Genomic DNA, 19,601 nt, shown 5'->3' with positions numbered 1-19,601 from the left:
TTACTTGAATTAATTCTATTTTTTGTATGATTATGTTACCAATTTGATATATACTTAGGACCACTTGTTTGTATTTGCAGTCTGTTTATGTAAAATTTCCTTTTTCTTCATTCTTTTATCCTTTTGCATTTTATTTTAAACATTTACATTGTTTCAAAAACTGTTTATTAAAAGACTGCATGGTGTGGAGGGAAGCAAATAATTAAAATATCTCTGTGTCATCTTATATAAATGGAAAAATTTGAGAAAATTTGATAATTGATACATGAGGTCACTTAGAATAATAACCTTGAGCATTCTTTGGTTTGAGAAGATTTGGATCAGAAATGTATTTCAAAATGTTAATGGCATTTATATGACAGGTTTTCTTTAACAAAACTAGCCCACGATTTTCACTTAGTAGCTATGTTATCTTTTTTAGTGGAGAAGTAGGGTCTATTTACTCAGTTACTAAATAGCTCATTCTCTAATTGTCATCCATAAATCTTTGAAAGCCAAATGATCCTCTGAGTTTTTATCAGAGATATTGATGGTAGACTTGAACTCAAATTTAAATGGAATTAGTTATTACGCCTTTGCAATATCTCTGGGTCTCCTTAATGTTTTTCTCTGCTTTATTGAACTGCCACCTTAGCACAGATTATCACTATGTTCATCCTGTCTTTCTTCACTCTTGTATGCTGCAACCAGACTAATTTTCCCTAAATACTGCTTTTGTCATTATTATTTAAGAACTTTACAATGGTTGCCTGTTGATGACAGTGGTATTAACTATGACTCATCTGCATTGGGCATTCAGAGTTTTCTTGCAGTCTCATCCTTCTTATCTCTAATGATTATAATCATGAGAGCTATCACTTAATTAGCATTTACAATACCCCAGGTACTGAGAGAATGGTGCATTATTTTCTGCTCTGTGTTGCTATCTCCATACAGATAAATTCCCTTGTCCTTCACCATTAAAGAAACCTTATATTCTTTAGTGGTGTCTGTCGGCATCTTTTCATCAATTAGTCACCATCCCATGGTGACTCATGTGCATTAGCACAAATAATTAAACCTCAATAAAAAGGGCTTATTGTAAGGTTACTAGAGGTATCCTCACATACCTCCAAGGAGAGAAACAAAATATTACCAGGTCTCTTGAGGACCAGACCTGGAAAATCAAGAGTCAGTATAGTATTCTCCATCTCCCTGGGCCAGCATACCTTTATCCTTTTCTCCATCATCCAGCTGCCTCTGTTTCCTGGACCACCAGTCCCAATTGTACAGCAGGCTCTCTCACTGCTCACAATTCAGCTGGCAATAATTTGTGTGTTATTTGAAAATCTTGAGAAGAGAGACTCTGATTCTATCAGCCACAGCTAGAAGAGAGTGGAGGTCTTCACGTGGTACCTAGAGCTCTTGCAGGGACCATGGATGAAGCATACATAAACTTTGAAAAGTTTATGTATAAGGAAAGAGAACAAAAGTAGGTTAGATCCTATTATAAACATTCAAGATGGTTTTACTTAAGATGAAATAGAAAATGAAATATTTTTATAATTTGAAAATTCTTATGTCCTTAGGTATACCATGGCAAGTAAAAGAGAATTTGACAATAAAAGTGCATTATAGTAGATTTGTATGAATTTTTATTAATGAAAAAAAGATAACATGATAGAGGAAGCGATAATTTTACAGATAGATAGTTACTCTTTAATGTTTAGAAAATATTTCCTTTCTTGGACACAAACCTAATTTTAATGACAATCTCCTCCTCCTCCTCCTCCTCCTCCTTCTTCTCCTTCAGTTTTGCAGACTCCAACTGAGAGCAAAAATATATCTACCAAAGGTCCAGAAAAGCTAAAACAATCTGGAGGCACTGATTGTTTTACAGGTAATTAAAATTGGGATAACCTGTCTTTCCAAGAATTTTTAAAGATAGTTTTTATGTTGCCCTTTTGGTAAAATGTTTGTTTGCTTTTTCAGAATTAAGTGTAATGAATAAAATAAGGAAGAATAAGCTGTCCAAAGCGATTTACTTGATGCAGAAAGCTCTTCTGATATTTGAGAAAGATGCAACCTCTACGTCTTCGCATACATTTTTGATGGTAACAACATTGTCATTCCGTCTTTTAGTCCTGACATACAACCTCTGTTAAAATGAATGATTTATTTCCCTTTGCTAAAAATAATGTGTTACCCTTAACATTAGATATGAACTTTTAGTTTCACCATATCTAGTCCTCTCTTTGAGAAGTGGAACAGTCCTGAGCAGGGGAACTAATCTATATCTCTAGTCCTGAATTCTCCTGAAATGAGAGATTCTGTCTCTGTAGGGACACCTTAAATAGGAAGCCAAATACAATCAGAAGGATTCAAAATGAGGGAAATTATAGAATTTAAGTGATATTGTGCCAGCATAATGCATTTCTTACTATGGAATTAAAACACTTAAAGTCCATTGGCTAAGGTACCTTCTCTCAGATGGATATTGCTAATTTATGGACCAGTCACCTTGTCATCTCACTTTGGCCGGGAAATTGTAGTCTTCTTGCTGATTCATTGTATGTTGATTTAAGAGTTTAAATTCCTGAGGGCAATCACATTTCAAGTTATGGGATCTTGTCTATTTTTGCCCCTATGTATCACCCACAAAAGTTTGGTTGTATTGGCTGAGTGAATGGCACATGATGAAGTAGAGACTAATGCTACAAGGAGCTTGGCTGATAAGGAAAAGAAAAAAGTAGGTCAAAGCTAGGGGGAGGATACAGAGTTTAAGAGAGAAAATTTAGCATATTCATATGCTGACGATGAAGAGCCAGAAAAAAGAGAGAAATTGAAGATATGAGAGAGAGAGGTTAATACATAAAGTGGAGTCCTATAGAAGAAGGAAGGGATGAGATTGAAAACACAGATAAAGGGATTCGTCTTCAATGGAGGGTAAGCTGCAGGGCAGATACCTCATCCTCTGAATATAGAAGGGAAGGAGAAATGGACAGATGTAGATTTAAATAAGCCAGTTGGTGTGGAGGCAGAGGGTTGAGTTGATGCTTTCTTATCTCAATCATCTGATCAAGTAGGAGGCAAAGATATCTGCCAACAGTGGAGAGTGATGGTGCAGTAGTTGGACTGAGGAGAGAAAAGATGATTGGAGAATGGAGACAAATGGATAAGGGAGGTGACTCCAAGTTAAGGACTGGCCCGCATCATGAAGTTCTAGCTGAGGTTGAAGACCATGAAATTTTAGGGAGCCCCATCTGCATGGTGGCATGACGTTATCCTGGTGTGGTATTCTTAGTAGCCGTGACAGCAGAGATTTGTATGGGGCTGGACTTTTAAAAATGAATAAATGAATAAAAAATGAATAATAAATGAATAAAAAATGGGTGCAGATTGAGTAGGAAAGGAAGTGACACCATCAAGGCATTTAACAACTTGGTGGTTATGGAGATGTCAAGAGACTGGACATCTCTATGAGGTCAGTGACCAGAAAATCAGAGTCTGAGAGAGCTAGAAGGATAGGTGTTTGAGGTCAGAACGTAGAATATTGGAATTTAAGATTTTTGATATGTAGCACTTCCTGGTCATCTGTCCATCACTTCATTCATCCAACAAATGTTTTTGAGCACCTATGATCCGTTCAGCAAATATTTATTGCAACTTGACTATGTGCCTGGTATTATGTTGAGTACAGGGGATAAAAACAAACAAAAATCCTTTATATATTCAACAAATATTGATGGATTGACTTCTCTGTGGTCCCTGCCTTCAAGATAAATCCAGTCTATGGGAACATAGACAAGTAAGTACGTAATTATGGGTCAGTGTCATAGGTGTTTTAGTTTCAAGAGTGCCAGAAGAATTCAGCAGGGGAGTACCTAACCCAGTAGTGGGGAATGTTTAAGGAAACATCCAGAAGAAGTGACATGAAATTGAATACTGAAAAACAGGCAGGAGTAGCCAGAGAAAGAGGAAGGCAAAGGGTGGAAAGGACATTCTGGGGAGAGAGAACAACACGTGCAAAGGTCCTGAGGCTAGAAAGGTCATCGAATACTTGTAGTTCCAGGGGTCATTCAGTGTGACAGAATGTTAGATGCAATGGCAAAGAGGAGAGGAGGGTGTCAGGAGAGGATGGTAAGAGGTGAGACCAGAGAGAAAGCAGAGTCTAGTTCATAGGAAGTCTAAGGATTTTGGATAGGCAGAGGCTATCAGTGTTCGAGGTGGGGAAGTCTGCCCTGGCAGTATGAGAGAAAAGCCTCATTAAATTTGAATTTCCAGCTTTTGAATGAAGTTTGATGGCAGTGTTGGGTAGTTTCAGCTGACAAGGCCAAGTGGTGTCTGATCTTTGTTGGAAGACTTCTGGGGTGTGTTCAGATCCATTTTCTCAGCAGATGCTTCTGTGGCCACTAGTTACTGTCTAATGCTTGGAGGACATTGGTACTTCAGTCTTATTTCTGTGGCAAATAAAGCTTATCTTTCCATTAGAACTGTTTCTCTCAGGATTGATCTCGTGGACTTTCAGAGCCTGGAGAGAGAAAAACCTGGAATTTTCTCTTTTGTTTTATTATGACTCAATCTTGTCTGTATTTATTTATTTTTATTTTGGTGAGGGAGTTATTATCTGTGCCAATCTTCCTCTATTTTGTATGTGGGTTGCTGCCCCAGCTTGGCTTGACGAGTGGTGTAGGTCTGTGCCCGGGATCTGAACCCTTGATCCTGGGCCGCTGAAGCGGAATGTGGGAACTTAACCACTACACCACAGAGCCAGCCCCTCGATCTTGTCTTTATACTGTCGTAACATGCCCATTCCCCTGTTATGTCTCTATCTTCCTACCACTAAGAATGGAGACCATACTGGGGATGTGGGATGTCTGAAGTTTTCATGTTCTTTTCTTTGTGTATCTTTTTCTTTTATTTCTTAAGAGAAACTATTTTAACTTAGGAAAAGTTACAAGTATAATGTTCTCTTAGGACAGACTCTTGAGATGCATTTAAAGGCTCTACTTTTTATGAGGGGTCCTCCTTAAGGATTTTCACCAACTAGGAACATGTTGAATATTTATTTAGAAGTTCTGAAATCTTCCATAGCCACCTCTGCTCCTCAGTGGTAGTTTTTATCCAAGTGTTAAGGCTTAATGATCAGTCCTCAGGGCACTCTCATAAACAACGATGTTATGGCTCAAATCATTGCCAAACCTTCTTTTCTTAAAGAAGATAAATAAATTTCTTTCCCTTGGCAATCATTTTCTACTGGGGTATATTACAGAATGTTTTACGTTATCATGATCTTGTAATAAAATTATCCCCAAATCAGTAACTGATGTGTCACCTGATACCATAAAAAGGTTTGAAAAGCCTGGGTCTTTTCAGAACTCTTAAATAATTCACAGCCTGTTTTATTTTTTCAAAAGTTTCCTGACCTTGTGAGCTGATCATCTCATCAGGCGTCTGTTTTATTCCAAATCAATTAAAAGTGGACCAAATTGTTGCCATGAATGAGCAACAAACTTTTGGTAATAACCCGTTTGCTTTCCAAATGAGGCACATGGCTTTTTTGTTGATTATGGGAATTTATTTTTCTCATTTTCCTGTCTTGGTTATTTGACTTCTGGAAGTCCATATTGGCTTTTTACATATTATATCACAGATTTACTTGAATGGATTGCTCCTAGAACCTATCTGAGATGTCCCTTATCTTCTACTTCTGATCAAATAGAGCAATCTTCATGTGGCTTATGATCGTTTCTCTTAGTCTGCTTCAGAGTCCATCAGCCAAACATTCAGCATCTTTGCAGGTGGGATTGCTCATTGGGAAGAGGCAGGAATACTCCTCAATCCAAGTGCTAAGGGTTATAAGGGCAGGGGTGTGTACTATTGTTTTCTATCCAGCATCCATTTCCCCCTCCAAACATTACCTTTTGAGGAATTTCTTCTTCATTAGATGTAATCAGGTGGGACTTGCAGGGGCTTTCTTCTCTGCCCAAGAGGAGGACTAGTGATGCAAGCTAGGCCAATTGGTTGCCCCCTCCTTGGAATCTGAATCTTGAGCAGAGGGATAAAAAGACTAAAACTAGTTGGCGTTCATTTATTCCAATGCCTGTGTCCTGATCAGATGATTATAATTGTGTTCTGTAGACAATCCTGCCTCTCTGTGGTCAAGCCTGGTTTTCCTGTTGCTTCTGTTGCAAAGAATGCCAAATGATGCATCTAATTTTCTCCTAATACCTATTTGTTGGAACTTAAACAAATTGATAGTTGAGATGATCTTAGCAGTTCCAAATTCCAGTAATAGTGCTTCAACTCTAAGCAAAGGAGTATTATGGGTTAGCAGGTTATTTTTTATAATTGACACAGAATCTAATTTTATGGTCCTATTTTGGAACCAGAACTAATGAAGGCCACTAGAAGTTCTAATAACTCCTGGCTTTAATATTTCCTGAATTTACATCTTGATGTCCCCTAAATACCACTCTATTAGCTATATTAGCAGTAATTGGATTACTGAGTGTAATTATTTTTCCTATTTTACAACATTTTAGTCAAATCAATTCTATTTGCTTTTTGGGGGAAGATTATATGTGAACTAATTTTTTTCAGAGATCTTCTCAGCTCTTTTTAATTGTTCTTTGCTGAAGTCTTCCTCGTAAAGAGTAGACCCTTTCTGATTCTGACCACCTCCCACCAGGTCGTGTTTTGAGCCAGAGACTTCAAAATACTGGCAGAAGATTTTAGCATGTATATAATGTTAGGTTTTTTTTTTTTTTCTTAAACATTTTAAGAGTATTGCATAGGAAACTTCACCTAGGTTTCCTTTCCATGCTTCTTTTAACTTGGCTTTGTATTAAGACATTATAGCATAGTGGTTAGGAGTATAAAGGTCTTGAATTAGAGTTTTGGTTTTATCAATGACTAGTTGTATGACCTAAGTAAGTTTCTTATGCTCTCTTAAATTTTAATGTCTTCGTCTGTAAAATGCAGGATCTTGGAGGACTCAATGAAGTGATGCATATAAAATGCTTAGCGTTTGGCACAGAGTAAGCAGTCAATAAATATTAGCTATTATTATTATTACTACGACTACTACTGCTACTACGCTGTCTTCCACTTTAAGCACTCTAGAACATTCTGTTTTGTCATATTAGAACTATTTTTTGGTGCTTTAGGTATATTTTTCTCTATCAAACTACACATTTCTTTTTGTGTTTTATTTTAGGTTGATCTTATAAATTGTATATTTTATTCTCAGCAATATTCTTCCTTAGGATCTTGGATATGACTTAATCTACTTTTCATCTCCTTCTGAAATGTACATAACAGTATTGAGAACTCAGCATATACCTCAGGGAAGTCTACCAGACAAGTAGTAAATATGGCACTTTATCATTCCAGTCTTATGATAGTTGTTTATATATGTCTTAATCATGCCCTTCAAGATTGCATTACATCTTTCCATAAGTCTTTTGCTGCACTGTGGGTGTTAAGCCATTGTCAAATGTATTTAACATCAATCTGTCCTCATAAGCATGGAGTAACTTCTGAGAAGAGGCAGGTCTCAATTTCTCGAATGGAAACTATAGGCAGAGAGATTTACATTCAGGTACTAGTACTTTGGACTTAAGTACCGTTGTTTTGTGGTACATTGCAGCACAAACCACCACTGAAAGAATACTCAGAACTTACCTCCCTTGTGAATTGGTGTAGAAGCCTCTTTCCATTGAGGTTCCTTGGCTGATTCTTTCCCTGTGATAGGTCAAGTCTCTTTTCTTCTTTAAGGTTAGTGAGCCCTTCTAATTTGCCAGGCATCGTGCTAGGCAGTGGAAGAAGGTAGGATATAGTTATTTCCCGTTATCTGAACATTGTGGAAAACCCACTTTTTCTTGACCTCTGATTAGGGAATTGTTGTCTAGATTTTGCAGTTGCAGTGCTTTGATGTTCTAGAGTATTGCTGTCATAGGCAACGTTCATGTCCATGCTGGTAACACTTTCTCTTTCACAAATGAGTAGAACTGGTTTCATTGGAATTTTTCCTTCTTGATTCTTTGGGACTTCTTTTCTGGTGATATTTCCTCCTTTCTACCTGAGGAACACCCTTTAAAAAATCCTAATCATTTTCTTATAAATGGGATCTTATTAGCAGCTCAATGATTTGGCTCACTAAGTTAGGATTTTAATTTCTAACTAGCAGTAGGGTTTACCTTGAATCCTATTATAGAATTTATCTGATTTACCTAAATTAAGGACTTTATTTTGGGTTTTTCTTTTGTTACCTTTTATTTAAAACTTTAATGCTTTTATTAACGTATTTCAAATCAGGCCATGGGATCTGAGTGAGGGGGTCTAAAGTTAACATTGATTAAGACTCAATCAGAACATTTTAAACATGATGTCTGAAAATGCATTATAGTAAAGATCATCGTCCTCTGTCACAGTTTCATATGTCTCTCATTCAAAACACATTTACTGAACCTAAAGAGTTACATAAAGGACTGTCTTCGCCACCAAGGCACTCATTATTTAGAGAGTGTGGACAGTCACGTACACAGACACCATATTGTATAATACCTGCTAAAATAAAGATTGTATGAAATGAAGGGAATGAGTACCTAAATGCATGGGACTTATCTTGGAAGAAGTCAGAAGAGGTGATGTTTGAGTGGGTCTTGAAGCACAGAAGAGGTAAGACCTTCCCGGAAGAGGAAACTGTGTGGGCAAAGACTTGAAGGCATCAAAGAGCAGAGCATTATCAAGCGATGATAAGGAACCATTTCCTCTTTTATGGTTTTGGAGGTTAGGTTGAATAGGGAGGTAGCTATGGAGAAAAAAGAGGAGAGAAGGAGATAAGCCTAGAAGTATAGTTATGATCAGAACAAAAAGGGCTGTGGAGGAGTTTGCACATTACCAAGTATTGGAGGAGCCATTGAAGGACTGGAAGACTGGAGGTTAAAGCGCTTAGAGGCTGACAAAAAGAGTAGGAGGCTGATTTACTCATCTAAATCAGTGGTTCTCAGTCCTTGTTGTACTTCAGAATTATCCTTGGCATTTGTTAATAATACAGATTTTTAAGTCCCTCCCCTGGAGATTTTTATCAAGTTTGGAGTGGGGATGAACCATCTTAATTTTTAAATAAACTCCGTAGAGGATACTGAGCAACAGCCAGGTTTGAGAAATGTCCTTGTGATAGCCCAAGGCAGAAAGCAGGAAGTTTTTTAAAATCTCAGTTGAGTTCATGGACATATAGAAAGAAGCTGCTAGAGTCAAATCAGGCGATGCTAGGGTCCAACTGGTTCAATGGAGCAGAAACTACTGAGGCAAATTTTGGGAATAAATGTGGAAAGCCCAGGGCAGTTCGCTAGTCAACTGAGATGGGGTCAAAGGCAGTCTGCATTAATATCAGGGCCAGTGAGGCAGTGCTGCTGGTGTATTTTACAGACTCTAAACATAATCCAGAGGAGGGAAACATCTCCAGACTTTCAAGGCATTGGTCCCCTTCCCTTGTGTTGCGTAATTTTTCCTTAGGGTGATTTTACGTGTTCTTATGCAAGCTGAAATATCTTGGTCTCCACAGCTCATGATGCAAATGAAAGCATATTAACATTTAATATTCAAAATATAACAACTTTTATCTCCCTTCTGTTCAAGTGGGAATTTCTTCCCTCAAAATGTTCTCACAGTTATCTGGGGGAATTTACTTACTTTTTTCAGCTCTGGCTTCTTCCTCATCAAGCTCCCACCTACGTTGCATGTCAAGGGAGCCCTGCTCTGCGGGCGCGTCTGTCCTCTCAGGGAGCCAAAGCTGGTCTGTTGTCTGTGGTAGAGGGTGGAGAGGCGAATGGGCCTCTCTCCGTCCCGTGCTGGTTGTGTCCTCTGGGCGGGACTGGCACTGCTGCCTTGACTCTCTCATAGTCTTTTATGACTCAGCTCCTGCAACATCTGACCCTTACCCTTTTTCCATCCATTTTCTCCATTTTTTTCCTCAGTTTGGTTGAATGAGTGAAAAAGTAGAGATGATGGAGGATAACAGATGCCATCCTATCTCCTTGATTGATTGACTGATTCATTCGTCAATGACTCAATGGTTACACTGCACACTTAGCTTTTGACCTAAGGTCTTTGGCATGTAGGCTCTAGAAACATGGTTAGCATATAATACAACCTTTCTCACGTGAAGGAACAACTGTCCTATGCAGATGGCTGAGATTCTTGAACTACAAATGCAGAAAAATTTTTCAAGATCTCCTGGCACAGAACAAGTGGAATTAAAATACCATTTATTATTACAGATAATTTTTAATCACGACTAGTGATTTCAGACCTTAATGTCAACCATTTCCAATAAAAAATAAAAATGAGAAGTTAATTTTGATCTCAATTTAGGGCAAGCTTTATTAATTTAGGAAAAAATGTGTGATGTGATGGTTTTATAATCTTCACTCCCACAGGGAACTGGTTTACTCACCCAGCTTTAAATATCACTTTGTGCATATGGCTTCCAGATCCTATCTCTAGTCTTATCCTTTCTTTTGAGCTTGAGTCCAGATTTCCAAATGGAAGCTTCAAACTCAGCATGTCTTCTGTAGGAGAAACAGCACAGGTTTTTATATCAGAGTGAAATGCATTTAAAATTTGGTAGACAGACATTTAGTCTTCTCATTCCCAGGATTTCTTTTCTTGTATTCGTTAAATTGTCTAGAACCTCCAGAAGAAAAAGGAAGAGTGATGTTCTGTCTCCTTCTGGATTTTATTGAGAATTCTTTTAGTGCTTCACTATTAGCCATGGTTTTGGCTGTTGGCTAAAATTAATATTTTTTTCTCACGCTGAAAAAAGAGCTTTTGTGGTTTATTGAGGTTCCTCTCCAGCTTTATTAAAGTATAATTGACAAAATTGTAATATTTTAGAATGTACAACATGATGATTTGATATATGTATACATTGTGAAATGATTTCCATAATCAGGTTAATTAACCCATTTATCACCTCATATAGTTATCTTTTTTTTTTTTTGGTGACATTGCTTAAGATCTACTCCACTAGCAAATTTCAAGTATACAATACTGTATTATTAACTATAGTCATCATGCTGTACATTAGATCTTCAGAACTTATTCATCTTATAACTGAAAGTTTGTGCCCTTAGACCAACATCTTCCCATTCTCTGCCCGACTCCCCCACCCCTGGCAACCACCATTCTACTCTCTGTTTCTATGAGTTTGACTTCTTTTTTTAAGATTCCACATATAAGTGATAACATGTAGTATTTCTCTTTCTCTGTCTGTCTTATTTCACTTAGCATAATGCCCTCAAGGTCATCTGTTGTCCCAAATGGCAGAATTTTCTTCTTTTTTAATGCTGAATAATATTCCATTTTATACATATATAGAATTTTCTTTAGCCATTCGTCCATTGATGGACGCTTAAGTTGTTTCCATATCTTGGCTATTGTGAATAATGCTGCATGAACATAGGAGTGCAGATACCTCTTCGAGATAATGATTTCATTTCCTTGGGATAAATACTCAGAAGTGGGATTGCTGGATCATATGGTCGTTCTATTTTTAACTTTTTGGGGAACCTTCATACTGTTTTCCATATTGGCTTTGCCAGTTGACATGCTCACCAAAAGTGTACAAGGGTTCCCTTTTCTCCCCATCCTCACCAACATCTGTTAACGCTTGCTTTTGGATAACAGACATCCTACCAGATGTGAGGTGATATTGTGGTTTTGACTTGCATTTCCCTGATGATTGGTGATGCTGAGCATCTTTTCATGTACCTGCTGGCCATTTGTATGTCTTCTTTGGAAAAATGTCTATTCAGGTTCTTTGCCCGTTTTAAAATTGAGTTATTTGGTTTTTTGCTGTTGAGTTGTAAGAGATCCTTATATATTTTGGAGATTAAGCCCTTATAGGGTATATGGTTTACAAACATTTTCTCCCATTCCGTAGGTTGCCTTTTCCTTCTGTTGATGGTTTCCTTTGCTGTGCAGCAGCTTTTTGGTTTGATGTAGTCCCATTTGTTTATTTTTGCTTTTGTTGTCTGTACTTCTGCTGTCAGATCTAAAAAATTGTTGCCAAGACCAATATCAAGGAGTTTTTTCTTTATGTTTTCTTCTAGAAGATTTACAGTTTCGGGTCTTGTGTTTAAGTCTTTAATCCATTTTGAGTTGATTTTTGTGTATAGTGTAAGATAAGGGTCCAATTTCATTCTTTTGAATGTGGATATTAAGTTTTCCCAACAGCATTTATTAAAGAGACTATCCTTTCCCCATTGTTTATTCTTGGGGATTTTGTCAAAAATTAGTTGACTCTGTACGTGTGGGTTTATTTCTGGGCTCTCTATTCTGTTCCATTGGTCTATGTTTCTTTTTTTTTTTTTTTTCTAGCACTATACTTTTTGATTAATATAGCTTTGTTATACAGTTTGAGATCACAAGATGTGGTGTCTCCAGCTTTGCTCTTCATGCTCAAGATTACTTTAGCTATTTGGAGTCTTTTATGTTTCTATATGAATTTTTAAGATTTCTTTTTCTATTTCTGTGAAAAATGCCACTGGAATTTTGATAGGGATTGTATTGAACTTGTAGATCACTTTGGGTAGTATGGGCATTTTAACAATATTAATTCTTCCAATCCATGAACATGGTATATTTTCCCATTTATTTGTGTCCTCTTTGATTTGTTTCACCAATGTTTTCTAGTTTTCAGTGTACAGATCTTTTATCTCCTTGGTTAAATTTATTCCTAACTATTTTATTGTTTTTGATGCTATTGTAAATGGGATTGTTTCTTAATTTCTTTTTTGGATAGTTTGTTGTTAGTGTATAGGTATACAACTGATTTTTGTATGTGGATTTTGGATCCTGCAACTTGACTGAATTCATTTATCAGTTCTAACAGTTTTTTGGTGGAGTCTTCAGGGTTTTCTATATATAAGATCCCGTCACCTGCAGAGAAAATTTTACTTCTTCCATTCTGATTTGGATGCCTTTCAATTTTTTTTCTTTTCTGATTGGTCTGGCTAAGATATCTATACCACGTTGAATAGGAGTGGTGAGAGTGGGCACTCTTGTTCCTGATCTTAGAGGAAATGCTTTCAACCTTTCACCACTGAGTGTGATGTTAGATGTGGGTTTGTCATATATGGCCTTTATTATGTTGAGGTATGTCTCTTCTATATCCAATTTGTTGATTTTTATCATGAAAAGATGTTGAATTTTGTCAGATTCCTTTTTATGCATCTATTGAAATGATCATTATTTTATCTTTCATTTTTTTAATGTGGTGTATCACATTGATTGATTTGTATCGTATTTATGTTGAACCATCCTTGCATCCTAGGAATAAATCTTGCTTGATCATGGTGTATGATCCTTTTAATGTACTGTTGAATTTGGTTTGCTAATATTTTGTTGAGGATTTTTGCATTTATGTTCATTAGGGACATTGGTCTTTAGTTTTCTTTTCTTGTAATGTCTTTGTCAGGCTTTGGTATCAGGGTAATGCTGGCCTCATAAATCAATTTGGAATTGTCCCCTTCTCTTTAATTTTTTGGAAGAGTTTGAGAAGGATTGGTTAATTCTTCTTTAAACTTTTGGTAGAATTCACCAGTGAAGTCATCTGGTCCTGGACTTTTCTTTATTAGGAGATTTTTGATTATTGATTCATCTTCTTACTTGTTATTGATCTGTTCATATTTTCTGTTTCTTCATGCTTCAGTATTGGTAAGTTGTATGTTTCTAGGAATTTATTGATTTCTTTTAGGTTATCCAATTTTTTGGTGTATAATTAGTTACTCACAGTAGTCCCTTATGATCCTTTGTATGTCTGGGGTATCAGTTGTAATGTCTCCTCTTTCATTTCTGATTTTGTTTATCTAAATCTTCTGTCTTTTTTTAGTCTAGCTAAAAGTTTGTCAATTTTGTTTATCTTTTGAAAAAAACCAGCTTTCATTTTAGTTGATCTTTTCTATTGTCTTTCTGGACTCTATCTCATTTATTTCCCCTCTGACCTTTGTTATTTCCTTCCTTTTACTAACTTCAGGCTTAGCTTTTCCGTCTTTTTCTAGTTCTTCGAGATGTAAAGTTAGATTGTTTATTTGAGATCTTTCTTTTTCTTAATGTAGGCATTTTCGCTATAAACTTCTCTCTTAGAAGTGCTTTTGCCACATCCCATAAGTTTTGATATGTTGTGTTTCCATTTTCATTTGTCTTAAGATATTTTTTGATTTCTCTTTTGATTTTGTCTTCTTTTTAAAAAAAAATTAGTAAAGAATGTTAAAAATGTTCAAACATCTTTCTGGCCATTGAGCCTGTAATCATATTTTTTCTCATTTGATTTATGGATAGATTAAATTATATTCATATACTTCCTGGTATTAAATTATCCTTGTATTCCTGGGAGAGAGACACATAATTATAGTGCATTATTCCTTTAATGTATTGTTAGATTCAATGTATTAGTATTTTATTTAAGATGTTTGAATTTACGTTTGTAAGAAGATTGTTCTATGTCTTTAAGTGTAGTTATTTTTTAGATTATATATCAAAGTTATAATAATTTTGCAAAGTTATTTGAGAAGCTATCTTTCTCTGTAGTTAGAAATTTTTTAAATGGCTTACGAATTATCAGTTCCTTGAGATTTGAAATATTTTTTAAATGAAATCAGCTGAGCTGGACACTTTTGTGGAAACTGTTTTTTTGGATATCCTTTTTGGTTTCTCCCATCATTATTCCTGTGTTCAAGTTTTCTGCTTCTCAAGTCAGTTTGCTGATTTGTATTTTCATCCCAAATGATCAACGATGCTGTGCATCTTTTCATGTGCTTATTGGCCATGTGTGTATCTTCTTTAGAGAAAAGTCTGTTCAAACCCTTCGTCCATTTTTTAATGGGGTTGTCTTTTTATTATTGACTTGTAACACTTCTTCATGTATTCTGAATACAAATCCCTTATCAGATATATGACATAAATATTTTCTCCCATTCTGTGTGTTGTGTTTTCACTGTCTTGATGGTATCATTTGAAGTTGTAAATTTTGATAAAGTTAATATATCTACTTTTTCTTTTGTTGGTGTGCTTTTGGTGCCATAGCTAAGAAACCGTTGTCTAGCCCAGGGTTGTGAAGATTTAATCTTATGTTTTCTTTTAAGAATTTTATAATTTTTGCTGTTACATTTGGGTCCATAACTCATTTTAAGTTAATATTTGTGAATAGTGTTGTGTAGGGGTCTAACTTCATTCTTTTGCGTGTGAATTGGCCTAGCACCATTTGTTGGACAGACTATTCTTTCTCTATCATTCATTTAATTTTAATCTTTGCATAGGTTTTTGCCTTGGAGCTCAGTTAAAGAATCTTTGCCTTTTAATTTAATTTGAAAGAGGAGTTTCACCCATTTAAATGTATTATTATTGCCGATATATTTAGCCTTACTTTTGAAATATTATTTAGATCTTCCAATTTTTATGTTTCTTTTGTTTTATGTGTTATCACTCTATATATAACCTTTTAAAAAGGTGATTGCTTTACCCTCAGGTTTACAGAATAAGTGTTTCTGTCTATTTTATTTCTTCTTGCTGATAGTAAGAAACTCTCAATAATGTTCATTTCATAAGCCACATACACCAATAGTCTCATTACTTGAGAGTCACACTTCAAGTTGCACTAAATGTAGGTGTACATTCATCAGTATAAATGCAGATGATTGTGTTATGAACTTTTCAAGGACAATGAAATGTGATGGTAGATATTTTGGAGGGTTTGATTTGAAAATGAAATGTCTCATATTGATGTATGATAATAATGATAAACATATTAAACATACAAATATGATGCCACTGCCTTATGTAATAGCTATTTTTTTTTACTTAACCTTACTTAGTAGCTATTTTTTACTTCTGTAAAATCATTCATTGCTTGAAATCTGTATGTCACTGAGGCTCAGAAAGCTACATATAGCAAGATAATGTTGTTTAACGTTACCAGAATTCTACAAATATAAATGAAGTTCACAGTCTCGAAATGTCTTTTTCTATTTTCATGCTTTATTACAGGAAGCATATTCTTTAATTGAGAAGATCGAAGCAGAACAAAATGCCCTATATTCATATCAGAAATATGTAGAAAGTTCAAAAAGAAAGAAAAGCAGAATCCCTCCTCCACCTATCCTGCTATCCCGAACTCATTGTTCTGTGACATTGAAACCTGCTCCCTTTATTTCAGATGTCAAGGTATGTTGTCCATTATCATCTTTACCTCAAGCAATGCAACAAAGGTACTTTTATCACTACAATGACTCATACTTTTGTTGCTTTTGGGATTTGAATAATCTTGATTATAAGCATAGACTCTGGGATTAGTATTCTAATGTCTTAGCTATGCTTTCTTCATGATCTTTTTCCCTTTATGCTATTTCCCTTTTTGCTCCAAATAACCTTGCTATACTCAATTGTATAGTAAGCAGAAATAATAGAGAAGCATTTCTCTCTAAGTATCTTTGTCACAAAGTCATATACTGACATCCTAATGCTCAAGATAGAGAAGGTCTCAGTTGAAGAAGAATAATGGGCTAGCCCCGTGGCTTAGCGGTTAAGTGCGCGCGCTCCACTGCTGGCGGCCAGGGTTTGGATCCCGGGCGTGCACCGACCACCGCTTGTCAGGCCATGCTGAGACTGCGTCCCACATACAGCAACTAGAAGGATGTGCAACTACGACGTACAACTATCCACTGGGGCTTTGGGGAAAAAAATAAATAAATAAAATTATAAAAAAAAAATTAAAACAAAACAAAACAAAAAAAAACAATCAGACATTTGAAGATGATAGAAGTTATTCTCAGAGCCAGTGATGGAGATGGGGAAATTTGGAGGTGGTTAATTTAGAGGTTCTTTCCTGAGTTCTTCCAAGTAAATGGGGATTCTTTTAATGCAAACAAATGACAATTCCAACCATAATTGTAAATTATAAGTCTTTATGTATTTATTGAAGAATGAAATCTCTCTCCCATGCCCCACGCCTTGGAACTTGGCCTAAATATGACCATAACTTGAGATTTAGTTTCCACACAAGTGTTTGGTTCCACCTAATTTATATTTTAAACATTACATTTTCATCTTTTGGTTGACCAACAACATGCTCTTTGATGTTGATAACAAGTAAACTTTTATCTTTGATTATCTTTAGGATATTCTGCTTGAACTCACATCAACTTGGTATGGTGGAAAGGGCATGCACTTTAAAGTCAGGCAGATGGAGGTTTAAAATTCTAGCTCTACCCCTTACTAGCAGTATGACCTTAGGAAATCTAACAATACCTCCTGAGGTGTTTTTTTGTTTTGTTTATTTTTGTTAGTTGTTTTATTTGTAAAATATGTTTACTGTGAAAATTAAATGAGATAATATATAATATTCTTGGCATATTAATTGATATCCCTTCATCTCTTCTATTAACATATGTAGTAAAATTTACTAAAAACAATTAATGATTTTGTAGACTGTAATTATGTTATTTAATGATTATTTTTCATAAATTTTGTGCAATGAGCATGATTCAGTGTCTCTTATCTGTCAAACTCTGTGGGAGGTAATTGAGGTATAAAAATCAACACAAAGCATGGTTTCATTCTTTGAGGAGCTTCGGATTGATAGGAGATGGACATCAGTGAGCAGTAATACCACCTTCATGATACTTTAAAATTGGGGGAACAGAAGAAGCTTTCGTCTTACACCTAACTGTGCTATAATAAATGCATTCTTACAACTGCTAGCAGTTTTAAAATTCAACTTTGGATTTTTATGGATCTGTTTAAGAATAAGGATTCACCAATTTTGGAAATTCAGTACAGAACTAAGACTGGATGATTGACCAAGAGTTTTTGTTTTTATTCAAATGTTTTGTCTTGTTTAATTCAAATCTTATGTTTTATGTATTTCAATTTAGTGACTAGTTTTGTTTCATAGAAATAAAGGGAATAGAAATAGGAAGGCATGGGTCTCATGTTTCACCTATAGTTGTCGCACTTGTCCTTTAGCACATTACGTGAGGTTTGTCTATATTAGACCTTAGTGGAGTTGTGTGCTCCAGGAAATTATTACCTTCGTTTACCTACTCATCAACACCAGATGGTGCTATGGGCTTAAATAAGTTTTCAGGTTTGAGCGTTCAGCCATCTTTTGTTTTATCAAAATCTCTTGTTAAGGCATTTGTTTCATTAAAATCTGTTTTAATAGTTGAAAATGCTGATGTTATAAACTTTCAGTTCTAAAGTTAGTGGTGATTTTTTCATCGTGTCTTCACTCTTATGTATGTTCTAATTACACATTGCGTCTTATAGTTAAACAAACTAAGATATTTTCTTCTGTGGAACCAAATAAAAATATAAAGTCTGCTAGTAAAAATGCTTTTAGAGAGAATTTTTACCCTTCAAATTCTAGTTTATATATAGATCTTAACTTAGAGCAATAATGATCTAAGTCATATAATACAGTCTTTCTGCCCCTTTTTTTCTCTACGAAAATTTGTACTCTTTTTGCATAGAAAGTCAAGGAAAGTTAGTTTCTAAATTTTTTCTGAGACTCATATGATTTTTTTTCCCCTGGCCTCCAGCTTCCAGGTTCCTTCAACGCTCTCTATATCCTTGGGGTTCTCTTGTCTTTGTCTAGTGCTCCTTAATTACTTGAAAATTCCAAATTTTCTTTGAAGACACAAAGGTTTGGACAATTGCACCAGAAATTCTAATTCATTAAGGCTAGGCTGACTTGGGTATATGTAATTTAAAAAGTAGTTGATTCTGTGCAAACAGTATTTTAGAAAGTGATTCTGCTGCACAGTCAGGGTTAAGAACTAACTACTTGTGCAGACAAGACACGATTAGAAGTTTTCTGTTGATCTGGAGGAAGAAATCACAGGCTAAGCTGTAAGAGGCAGTTGCTTCTTAGAGACAATTCCATTTTTCCTTCTTTTCAGCTCCCCTTCTAATTTAGGAGTTGAGATGTTGTGAGGTAGAGCCTCTGGAGAAAAGGGAGTGCCACAATGATGACAACCCCCCAGCCCCAACCCCTGGACAGTATCGCTTCTTCATAGTGCTATTCCCTAGTTATCAACTCGCTCCCTTTTCTCTGCAGTGAGAATAGTTCATTCCAAGAAGGAATCTCCATTATTTTGACATGTTGGCAAAAAGACCATTGTCTAACCATTTAATGAAGTTTAAATTTGGTTATTTTTGTGGAATTTGCATTTGCTTTTGGTTTATGTCTATATTTAAGAATTATCAATGGAATATCATGTTTCAGAAAAGTTATAAACTAGAGAAAAAAATTGCCCATAATCTTGCCATTTGACCATCCAAACTCTACCACTATTCTTCTCTAGGAACATTTTCTTTCAGGCTTTTTCGTATGTATTTTTACATTTTATTTTAAATGCTACAATTTAGTATTTTGCTTCTTTTTCCACTTGCTTTTTTTGTCATAAATTATTAAATAAAATATGAAAATCGTTTCAATGTTGATCTTTTTTTTTTTCATCAAGATTAAGTCACCTTCAGAGTCACTCTCTGCCACTCTCTGATCTTGGGCAAGTTATTGAACATTTCTGCATCTCCATTTCCTCTCAAGCAAAATG

The 19,601-nt window shown here is 35.6% G+C and overlaps 1 protein-coding gene across 6 annotated transcripts in view; it reads left to right on the top strand.

The window, feature by feature from the left end:
* The window catches only part of CFAP54 (cilia and flagella associated protein 54), a 289,887-nt gene that overhangs the window by 57,875 nt on the left and 212,411 nt on the right, over positions 1 to 19,601 (top strand). For all 6 annotated transcript variants that reach the window (XM_087449073.1, XM_087449072.1, XM_014780106.2 and 3 more), the window contains exons 18-20: positions 1,793 to 1,879; positions 1,972 to 2,093; positions 16,033 to 16,209. In XM_087449073.1, the coding sequence (XP_087305199.1) occupies positions 1,793 to 1,879; positions 1,972 to 2,093; positions 16,033 to 16,209 (386 nt within the window). The remainder of the gene's footprint in view (positions 1 to 1,792; positions 1,880 to 1,971; positions 2,094 to 16,032; positions 16,210 to 19,601) is intronic.

Source organism: Ceratotherium simum, chromosome 25 (assembly GCF_057802395.1).
Source record: "Ceratotherium simum simum isolate JZ-2026a chromosome 25, ASM5780239v1, whole genome shotgun sequence".
Lineage (NCBI taxonomy): Eukaryota > Metazoa > Chordata > Mammalia > Perissodactyla > Rhinocerotidae > Ceratotherium > Ceratotherium simum.
This window is presented reverse-complemented; position numbering and strand designations above follow the sequence as displayed.